The following is a 12672-nucleotide window of genomic DNA, read 5'->3' as shown; positions in this document are numbered from 1 at the left end:
TTAAGCTATAATACAAGACATAAATATTATATCTATACATAAAGTTATTTGAACAACATATGATACTAGCTGCCCGGATCAAGATTTTTTTTTTGTTAAAAAAAACCCTCCGTTAAATTTGATCACACCGCCACTTAACGAGACAAAAAACATGACAAAAATCGATTCAGTCATTTAGGATGACTTCAGTGACAAAGATTGGTACGATAAAGTCATTAAAATTAAATTAATTAAACATTAATAACATTGTATACTATAAAGTACTAACGAGATTTTTATCATAATACGAATTGTATTTATAACATTGCGTTATTTCTGTAATCTTTGATTTGTTTCAAGTTACGTGCGTAGCATTTAGCTACGGAATTTGTAGCGCGTAGCAATTCAATTGCGTTGAACGTAAACCTCGAATCGATATACGATGATTTTACAAGGTTGTAAGGTTTGTGTTTTGTGTTTTTCAGCTACCGTGTAACTGGTTGTATTCATGTGTTTTTTTACATCTCGCGTTTAATATTACTTACTACCTAAGGAAGTATTTTTTCAAGTATTAACGCTCTTTTACTATTTGTCTGAAACCAAATCAAAGCAAAAACATCTCTCTTTTGCTAAATAAATAAAAAATATTCATAAATTCGATTAATACAAAAATAAAATTACAGGCTCGTCATTATAACTAGTAAAGATTTTACGTGTAGCGAACGGTTTTCTGTGTCTTGGTTAAAAAATCAATTTTCAATTGATGCTTCGGAATTCTTCGGATATTTAAATATAACATATCTCGTTGAATATTCTTTTTGTTTAAAACAAAGTAATAACGTGTTGCAATTAATCGTATACAATTGCTTGTACCGACGCCGACATGTCTGTTCCTACCGTCAATTCTGGGACAACGATGGCATCGCTATACGACAAAGTTATTAAAATTACCTGCTTACGAATTAACGATCTTATCACGTTCTAATACAGCATACTACGACTGCCATAGAACGTACTCATTGCGCTGAATATGATGTTAATTAAATTTATACTTTATTACTACAATAAAGAGCACAGATTGCAATAATTCGTTTGTTTTCTTTCTATGTATGCGAGGAAAGCCGCGCAGTCGCCCGTTTTCCACGGTCAGTCGTCTCGGTGGCGCCACTGAGCACGGTCGTGTTTGGGGTGTATTCAATGTCGAAGCTATTTCAGTGATACCCGTCAATTGTGTACAAAATTATTTCATAGTCAATTCCTGCCTTCCATTTAGACTGTAGTATCCATATCCCTCACTCATCTTATATAACTTCTATTTAGTATATATTTGATTTTGTATGTAATACATAAAGAGGCTTTACAATATCGAAATGTGCAAGATCTTATGAAAGCCGGTAGCGTCAGAGGCGCCAAACCTTTTCCCGTGGCGTGTGTAAGTTACGTAACTGTTCCGGGCAAAATCGATAACCGAGGCGTATAAATAGCGAACTAAAGTTGAAAACAGCTGGCCGGTCGCCAGCCATGCAGCCTTCGGTGAGTATACGGGAACTTTTTTTTTTTTAATTTAATCTAATAATTTGCGAAGGATAACAATATTATAATAATCAATATGGAATTATTACATTTTATTTTATTTGATTTAAATAAAAAAATAAAAATTAATACTATATTGTATTTTTAGAGTTGCAGCTAATAAATATTTTATAAAATATTTTGATATAAATATTATTTTAAATTATAATTATATTCTTTCTATAGTATTTTTTTTTTTGTTGTAAAAATGTTTACCCTTGCCCTAAATTTTCTCCTTTGTTCAGAAATGGAATTTATACAGTTCTAGAAGTTGACCAGCTCTATTTTTCATTTTAATTATAAAGATATACTAAAAAAGATTAATTTTAACAAACAAATAAAACACAAATAAAGATTAATATTAAGTAAATTCATTTCGAAAAAAAAAACAACTATCAACAATTCAATAAAACTATCATATTAAATATTTTCTTTGTTCTCTCTTTATGATATAAAATGATTATTACTAATAAAATTTAAAAATAAAACTAATAAATTAAAAAAAAATGTTTTATAATATATTTAAAAAAAAAAAAATTTAAACAACATTTAGGCAACAAATGAATATAAGAAATAAATAATAATAAAGAATATAAATATTTTATTGACTTTATTATAAAACAGTATTTTATATACTGAGTTTGTATTTAATTGAGCATCAGTACATTTCAATGAATGAAATTAAATGACCGAATGATTCACTAATTGAATGGTTATACCATTCATTCATCAATCGTAATGTTGTACGAAGTTCTTTCGTTAATTTCATCGAAGAGGTTAAACTAATAGAATTCAGATCGTCTAATGGACGCCACTGAAAACTGCATGCGTCATTCTTATATTTGTGACGTCATATAATTTTTGACGAAAATGTATAAATAATTTTAGTTAAAAACTTACTTATATAGGTGATATCGCTATGTCGCCTCTTTGAATTTTATGATACCTCTTAATATTAATAAATTGTTTCTCAATTTATCACACTCACAAAAGATAAAAGGTCCGTGACCTCGTGTTAAAAATTTTGATAAATTTTCGCACATTTATTCGTGTCTTAAGAATATTACATATTTATTATTACTAGCAACAATAGCAACCTATAACGTTTTCTGATATATATAATATGATATATTTTGATACTACAAGTCGTATAAAACGTATATAAATATTCGTTAACTTTTATATGTTACCTCAGATTTTGTATGATCGCCGTTGAGACCTGACTAATATTGATTATTATAAACATATATATTAAATATATAAGTTACGGTTAAAATCGTTACGTCATTTTACCTATTACGTATAAATCAAATTCATTAAGGAATCATAAAATTCACTTCATGGCCCAATTAATTCAAACCTGGCGTTATTTCATTATATTCAAATGTGTCTAAAACATAACGTTCGTTAATAATTTAATTCTAACGGGTACAATACTGTTAGCAGTAACTGCCTTATTTACTCTGTGCTTAAGTTCGTCTTTGAAGAATTTTTAAAAATGGAATACTCTTTTTTTTTTTAAAGGAACGATTTAAATAATCTATGTGCACAAACGAATAATTGTTATCAGATCTTATATTATTATTTGCTCAATTAGTCGAGTAGAAAATTTTAAAATTCATTTTTAGGTTTTGATTTCATTTTCATTCGCATATCAAGTTATCCAGTGTGCTTGTAAGATTTTAAAACGTTGTACAGTTGTCGGAATATTAATTAAATAATAATTACGCTTATCGTTTTTTTTTTTTACTTAATGATAATCTATTTATAAGTATTGGTAAAGAAAAAATCAGTTAACTACCGTTAATCAAATTAATTTCGAATTAAATTTGAAATAAGAGCAGAAAATAAATATTCAAAACATACAAAATATATTTTCTACATATTTTCAACAGTAATAGTCGTATTTAGACCGCTGGGCGAACACTAGTCAAATAAAAAAGACACGGAATTAAATAGCAAATTATATTAGAGTCCATTCTAAATGTACAGACGTCTTCAGTCACAAGTATAATATTAGCAAAAAGACATCGTACTCAATATGATCGTTGCTCATTTGACAATCAATCAGTTGTCAGATCAATAAACGTTTATCGTTGATTTAAAAAATACCAACCTATTTCCACGAAAAGGCTTATGCGTTCAAGATAACGAAGTGGGTTGGAGTGTCGACGTAAATGAGATTTACTCGAACGCTTCTTTAGATCTCGAATCGGCAATGAGGGTGCCATCGATTTCGAATATTAAACTCAAAGATTTTATTTGCTTTTGAAAACTTACGTACTTTAGATCAAACAATGCGACCATTGAAATAAATTGAATGATACTTGTTTTGTGATTGAACCAAATTGAATCTATACTCAGTTTTATTTATATGCACACAAAGCTGGACAGTTTATATGGCTGAACGCTCTAATCTCGAGCGCTACCCGTTCGAAAAAAAAAATAATCATGCGTTCGATTAAGGGTATCTATAGGCTACGACCAAACAATTTGGCGATGAAATCATGAACGTACACCAATATAACAAACTGTGAGACATATATAGGATTAAGTAATCACATTTTAATATATAATAAGATAAACAGATGAATGTATATTATGAATGCTATTTGCAAACCTTGAAGCTCTATTTGATGGTAGGACTTTATGCTTGTCTGGGTAACTTCCACCCGCTCACTATAATTCTACCGCTACATAGTAATAATTAATATTGTTGTTTTCCAGTTGAGAGAATGAATAAGTTTAATTTGAGGCACAAAATAACTTCCCAATTTTTATGACGCATTGGTCGAGTAGTGTGTACACCGGTTTTCATGGGTACGCCTCTCCGAGGTCCCAGGTTCGATTCCCGGCCGATTCGGTGTAGAAAAAGTTCATTAGTTTTCTACGTTGTCTTGGGTCTGGGTGTTTGTGGCACCGTCGTTACTTCTGATTTCCATAACACAAGTGCTTTAGCTACTTACATTGGGATCAGAGTAATGTATGTGATGTTGTCCAATATTCTTCTTAAAAGCCGATAACGAATTTACCATTCCATGACATTACAGCGCTGATTTATACATTCGGTGGAGATCACTTAGTGACCCACTTGCTAGTCCTATAACTATAACTAATTAAAACTCACCGCATAACAAGATTGTTTTAATGACAGAAAGTTATATGCGACAATACATATAATATAAATTATATACAGTACAATAACATTTAAAGTATACGGCATCAAAATGGCGTGTCTCTGTAAATTGGTTTACAATATTTCACGAGTGAGATACATTGAGTTCGTACATAATAGCTGCTGCCGTGAGTGCAATGTCATGTCGCCCATTAATTTGTCACCTGACAAATTTTAATTGGACGCTGAGCAGTAGCTGGAAACAAACAATAATTTTGACCCACTATACAATTGACAACGAAAAATATTGCTCCCTAGCTGTTCGCCCGACATCTTACGTGTAAAATTCATACAAAGTTACCTCTACAATTTCCCTTTTACAGTTAAAATACTCAAAAATCTTTACTTGGTAAAATTTCAAGTTAATCAGACCCATACTTACGACAGATATGGGTCACCTGATGTTTTTGGGGCTGCTTTAAAAAAAGAGTAGGAGTGGACTTAAAAAACGGATATTTTATCCATTGTACCCATAGTCAACGCGTCGATTTATCTGAACCTTTGTATGTATTATTACGTATTGTAACATATGTATATAAATATTCATATCCATCAGAGTAAAGGGTAAACGGATGCTTATCCGAGATTATAACGATGTCATCCATCCCTTGACCAAAATCCATACGACAAACAAAATGTCCAATTTGGCCACAGCGGTTGTTCTCAGACCAATTTAGTTATTTCCAAGGTGGTCGATCTGCAGTACATATCACAAAGCTCATGTATACGACTCACTCTCATTATATGTCCTTTGGGACATCAAATTAAACATGATCGGAAAGAACTCAGCTGTAGAACTAAGCTTTACGTGCTTCCGGGATGTGTAAGAACCAGATTCCAGAATACTATGCAAAAAAATCCAATAATATATCAACGTGCCTACCCAAGTTTTGAATTCAGGACCTCAGGATCTGTGGTCTGACAAAATATAATTTACTGAAACCAGGGCATTTAAGTCGAAGATATTAAATATAATGTATAAGTAAATAAGCTTCTAGACGTTATTTTAAATATGAGAGCACTGGAATATATATTCTTAGGATACAAAATTCAATCAAATATAAATGTCTCAAAAGTATTATACTTCTGCCATATTATGAAAACTTCCCTTGTTCATATTCACAAGCAAAATAGCTGGAAGGAATACAGATCTTTTTATATTATCTGTTTTGTATGTATAAATATTTCAGGATAATACCATAATTATTCCCTAGAGGCGTCGAGGCAAGTTTGTTCAACTTCAGAATTTTTGTGCTTCAGTTTGAAGGGTGGTTGAGCAAGTATAATTATAGCCACAGGGGACATGACATCTTAGCCCCCATGGCTCCCATGCTTAATGGCCATATTGACGAAGTAAGGAATGGTTTATATTTCGTGTAATTCAACTTGGATGAAGACGAATACTTAAACGAACTGCAACACGACTTCGTTCAATATATTTTTTAAATTAACTTGAACTGCTATTAAAGGTTTCAATTTTAAAACATTATCGTATAAGTATAGTCTATTACTCAGTTCATGAAGCAATTTCTGAGATTGCCTGCATTTAATAGATTATATTGGCTTTTAAAATTAGTTACCGCTACCGAATTTCTTACCGGTTTTTCTTGGTTACTCCAAACCGATAATTTTAAAACTATTAAAGTATTATATTCATGAATAGGATACACTTTACAATACGGGTAAAGATAAAAACAACAATGATGTCTTCTGAAACTTAGGCTACGTTACGCTTGTTAAAAATGTACAACGGATTCGGAAAAAAATACCTTAAATTTAAGAAGAACCGGCGAAAGAAATAGCGGATTTTGGGCTTAAAAATAATAATTAGTTTTTTTACAATAAAAACCGTAAAAAAACTAATTATTATTTTTAAACGTCTTCTTGGTTCATCTTGTAAAATTATATACAAATAGTGTCAAATAAAAGACTAACTGAGAATAGAGGTAACAAGTTTATATTTATAGAAAGGGGAATAAGCCATTTAAATTACGTCTGTCGGTCAACGCAGCGGGATAATGTTCATAGCGATAACTTGACACTTGGAACTTTTCTCATTTGAGTTTTTAGTTCCTTAGTTCTCTTTGTTAGCTGAGATTGGTTTGAAATTAAACAGTAATAGTATTATACAGGAGTTTGTTTGTTTGTTCAATCTTGGAGTTCTCTTCATTAACTTTTACTATTTATAGTCTGTAGTATTTAAGAGTAGACGTGGACGTGACTTTAGATTTATATGAAATATTAGGTTTAGTAGAATTAAATCCGTTAGAGTGAAGTATCTTATGTGAACATACAACAAACAAACTAAAATCTCTTGAATTATTTACCTTACGTTACTTCGATTTGTTCATTATAGTTTACGAAAACAATCTCATCAGCTAACAATAATAATTACCAATCTGTTTCGAATTTCGAACATCAACCAGACATTTACTCATTTGACATTTGACATTTAATCCAAAGTTCCGTTACTCGCAGTGTCTGTATCTGTCAACTACACGCGTTGTACCATCTGATTCGCCAAGCCGTCCACTTGAGCCAGCATATATCTACATGATAAAGCCTTTATAACAATCGTTTTAATAGTACAAAAGAATCTTTAAAGCTCCATAGCATAAGTGACTTATTATATAATGAGATATTAAATAAAACCCTGTTTTAGATAAGAAATTACCCGTGTATGTTTTGTATGCGGTCATGATTTATTTTTAGTAACTTTTTTTATATTTGAATACAGATAAAGACTTAATGTTATTATTTCTTATGAAAACAAATGTATCATAATCGTTATTTTTTTATATATTTACGATTCTTTAGCAAATATAAAATTTATAAATAATTATAACTAAGAAGCTCCGGGTATATTTTAAATGGCACTTAAAATGCTTTTAATATTCATTTATAATGTCGAAACCGTGATCAGAATGTTGGACCGAGTTAATTGTTGGTAAGAATGTTAGCAGCATGTCCATTAAAATAAAAAGCATAAATATACTTTATTAAAGTGGACTCTAACAATATTTTTTTAAATATAATTTTACAGACTTTTTTTAATAATAATAGTTTCTTACTATCCTAATAATGGTGACATTTTATATTGCTAAAGGTTGCTATGTATTTATATGTAAAAACTTATTGTTGAAATTAGCTCCTTTTTAAAAGAAAATTTGTGTAATTTTTTGTTTTGACGTAATGTACATATGGAGCTTAAGCCTAATAAGGATGGCAAAGAACAACAATTTTCATCTTTAAAAAAATATTTAATTTACTTAATCACAATTTAGTTCGATTTCTACATTTTAATTTAAATATCAATTTTATAATATATATATATATATATATATATATATATATATATATATATATATATATATATGTACAAATAGTTTAATATCATACTAAAACAACCTACAGTATATCGAAATACCGTTCATTATGTTGTGTAAAATTTGTCAAGCTCCTCTTGAACACCCATACCACCCATAACACCCATACCAGTACCTTTCAAATAAATTAATTCCCCTCGTTCTATAATATATACCAATAAACGGTACGATTATTATCCATGTTCACTTATATAAGAGTACATTTACACATATCTTATTCCAAACTTGTGTATTATGAAATTTCTAGAGCGGCAAACGATCCCTTGGTATGAATTGATAATCGCTTCTAATGAAATTCTTTCTGAGTTATTTCATTCACACTATATCGATAAATGGGTTACACGATAAAGGTTTCCGATGCGAAATTAAATTGAAATTAAGGTTAACCGACACAAGAAAGGACAATTGCTTTATATATAAAATTAATAAAATAAATCTGGGAAGAAAAAATATAAAAATTAAAAAAAAAATTTAAACTTTTTCGGCCAAATATCTTAATCTATAAACTCAAATGTTGAAAAACCTTTTGAAAACATACATCCCTTAATATTTGTTTAAGATGTAGCAGCAGCACAAAGGTAAAATCACATGGAACAGTTAGTCAGTAAATAATGATGTACCGACAAACATTGAACTCGCAAATATTTGCATAACACATTCGTGTGTTTATCATAATGTGGATGTTTGTATAGTATTTCCGGTCACAGGTTATCATAATGTTTTTTCCTTGCTAAGGTTATCATAATATGTTCATAATAATACATGAATAACAAATTCAAGTATTATTATGATACCTATGCGCTTTAAAATATAAATAAAAAAAGAAAAAATTAAGAAAAAAAAATTTTTTATTACATTTATCCAAACAAAATGTTTTTAAAATATTTGTTTCTAAATGAATTATTAAGATTAATAATTTTATTATTCTGAGATATTTTTTAGTAATACAAATATATGGCAATTTCTTTGTTGGCAATTTTCCTGATCATAATTCATAATTTCCTGATTCATAATTTTTTCTTGATGGCTTTGGGTATATTTTCAACTTTATTTTAGGCAACTTGGTAAATTTTTTCACGTCACCGTAATTCTTCTCTTCATTTCACAGCAACTAATTTCACTTACATGATTAAAAATAATTTAAACCAACAACGTTGAGGGTTGTAAAAATGTGTGTCACCACTTTCTGAAGGATAACTTCACATAGTTTTCTTGCTTCCTTGAATTAACGAAGAAGTTACTGCAAATCTCTTTCTTCATCAAGAAGAACAGATGTCGCTGAGATTTATAAAGACAATAGCAGTTTTTTTTGAACCAAGTATGTTGACAACGCAAGAGTTACCAATTTTTTTGACTATCATACTACGCTTTATTTACAGACTTTATCCCTCTCTCTTCTCTCCTTCTACTACTTAATTTTTCCTTAAATCTAATAGAGCTTATATACCTTTATTTTCTCTATTATGGAAAATATCGAAATGTTTTATATGTACATTACAATGTTAATTTCTAATTGTTTGTATGCAAGAATTTCCGGACTAACGATACAATTCTGAAAATGTTTTCACTGATAGTAAATTACAATATTTCTAAGTACTATAGGAAATAAATAATATTTATAACATATAATTTTCTGTATTAAAAAATTGGCGGACGAGCATATGGGCCACCTGATGGTAAGTGGTCACCACCGCCCATAGACAAAGGCGCTGTACGAAATATTAACCATTCCTTACATCACCTACGCGCCACCAACCTTGGGAACTAAGATGTTATGTCCCTTGTGCCTGTGATTACACTGGCTCTATATATATTTAAAAAAGAACACAGCATCTATAATTTACCTTTTAAATTCAATCAAATATTGAATTATGTTCTACAATTATTTGACAGAGACGTTGAGTTCATTTTAACGAAGCCGCTGGTTGAAATTTGAAGAGCGAGGTAGTAAACTCACTTAGAGATCATCACTTCATTAATGAGATTGGATTCGAGACGGGATGCTCCGACGAGTCACTTGAAACTTAACAATGACCTGCTGAATTACAGACTTTTAACGACTTACCACTAAGCAACTTTAAGTCAATTCATCGTCTTTATTTATTCCTAGGCCAATAAATGTTTTCGAAATATAAAACTTCCAAAGATGTTCACTCGTATGCTGTTTGTATTAAATCAAAATATAATCTAAATGAAAATAGAATTCATTTAAAACGGATCAGAACTTTTAAATATTTCAAAAAGATTCTTACGAGTACTACTGATTTTACACTTTAAGCGTTATTATATTCAAAATCAACACATTTTTTTTATAGAACAGGATTTCCAAAACTTAACCTTAAATATAAATCTAACTAATATTTGTAAATAAAACATCTATAACTTAAATGCGATACTCTTATTGGTAGCAAAAGTGCAAACACCATTGAACCGGAAACGCTTCACAACTAAGAAGAAGAAAATAAAAGTCAGCGGAAATTACGCTTCAACTCTTGTACGCCTACTTTTTTTTTCTTAGACAGTTTTGTATTAGATTGACATACATATTTCTTAAGGTTAATATACTGAAATTAAAAAGGGATTAATGAAATTGAATTCTCTTGAACTTGGTGGTAGCGCTTAATCCATACTCGTGTGGATAGGTTAGGTTAGGTTAGGTAGGTAACTAGCAATATATTTTATAGTATTCTTGTTTTCCGGTTGAACTAACGAAGCCAGTGTAACTACAGCAACTATAACACCTTTGGTTCCAAAGTGGTGGTGCGTTGTAATAATTCTTACAATGTCAGTGTCTATGGGCAGTAGTGACCATTTACTATCAGTCAAGACTGCCTATCTAATATTAACAAAAAACAAGGAAACATTAATTTCACTTTAAAATATACAATGTACATTTATACAGACACTAATAAATTGCCACAAATATGATGTTACCTAAACTACGTCCACAATAATTCCACATATTTTATTAACTACAAAATGACCGTAAAATCTCGGCACGCGGTCGCCGTATATTGACACATTTCGGGCGGCCCAGTTTCAGCGATAGATACTAGTACATACATACGAGTACATACTTATATTTAATCCCAATTTGCCATACTCTTATTTGGGTCGGTTTGTGAGATGAAATGGAACTTTATTATATTAATTTGCTAAATATTATGTTAAGAAAAAACGGTAACTACCCATGGGTTATAATTGAGTCGATTTTTTTCAGTACAATTTATTTTGATCCGACTACGAGGGTATGAATGATTTCAGCTTGAATGTTTGAATATCTATTTCCGCATAACTTCTTAACTACTTATCATAATTCGACAAATGAGGTATAATTAGAAGCGTCTTAATCGATTGATATAGATTATGTGACGTCACTCTTATGTAACGTCACATTAATTAAGATGTCACAATTGAATATGACGTCCTCTAGATAATATAAGGTCTTAAAAATATATAGTTTTCAAAAATGCCGTGTAAATAAAAAAAATTAAATAAAAGGGCTTAAACAGCACATTTTCAATATGTATAACACTTGCTATGCTTGAATTACGAGTTAATTCAAGCTTATAATTGGGTACAATTTTTTAATTCAAATCATATTTTCCAGAGCGTGATAATCACATAGTCCTCCATAATGACTATTTTTTAAATACATACTTTTCAATAACTTTTTTTTTTAATAGAACAATTTTACTAATTCTACTTACTTTTACTAATTCCAATCGCACAGAAGAAAATAATAAAAAAAAATTAAAACGTTCTAGGACTGACATGATACTGTTTGAAGATGATACTAATATTGATGAATAATTTTTAAGTTAGTTAAAATAAACCCTTTCAAACTTTATAACGCTTTTATAAATAATTGCAGAGTTTAAGAATAAAATTAGTTTTAGCTAAATGAAATCCATAATACAGAACGTAATTTTTAAAAAGGAAAAAGATTTCTGTGATTTTAAATAAACCATATTTTCGGTATAAGTTTAGATTTAGAGCTTCTGCGGAAACTCCATTTGTCATCCTTATCAGATTTAGGTCCGCGATAGGTATATATGATAAGGAAAGTTTAGCTCGGTGACTTTGATACTGTTAGAATATTTTGACAGTTAATAAATCTGATTTATCAAATTGGACAGATAAAAATCGGTTAATAGAAGTAGTATTGACAAAAATCTTAATTAAGAATCATTTAACACAATTTAATTTGTTCTGTCTTACTCTTATGTAGTCAGAAGCTGTTTACAATTCCTCACATAACGTAGTCATAAATTTTCCCATTCACTATAAGATATTAACACATTCATAGATATAAATTGTGTCATTCATTGCTCTTATGAAATTCCTTTGAGACTGGTGACGACGTGATGACGTCACGAACCTCCGGCCATTCGAGAATGTCAACAGTCTAAGTAAGCCAATGGTTTCAGTTTTCTGTTTACATCTAGTATTCGAGTGATATAAATTCAAACGAGTTCATACAAACATATAAGCAACCACAGCTAATAGTGTATACGCCCACAGATATATATATATATGTATGATGATAGCCGTTCTCAA

At 30.0% G+C, this 12672-nt stretch overlaps 1 protein-coding gene across 1 annotated transcript in view; it reads left to right on the top strand.

Annotated features, from left to right (window-relative positions):
* Nucleotides 1–1146: 1146 nt before the first annotated feature.
* Nucleotides 1147–12672, top strand: part of LOC125073111 (probable sodium/potassium/calcium exchanger CG1090) — a 35021-nt gene continuing 23495 nt past the window's right edge. The window contains exon 1 of the mRNA XM_047683813.1: nucleotides 1147–1512. Coding sequence (XP_047539769.1) covers nucleotides 1501–1512 — 12 coding nt within the window. The 5' untranslated portion in view covers nucleotides 1147–1500. The remainder of the gene's footprint in view (nucleotides 1513–12672) is intronic.

The sequence above is a fragment of the Vanessa atalanta genome, chromosome 23 (assembly GCF_905147765.1).
Source record: "Vanessa atalanta chromosome 23, ilVanAtal1.2, whole genome shotgun sequence".
Taxonomy (NCBI): domain Eukaryota; kingdom Metazoa; phylum Arthropoda; class Insecta; order Lepidoptera; family Nymphalidae; genus Vanessa; species Vanessa atalanta.
This window is presented reverse-complemented; position numbering and strand designations above follow the sequence as displayed.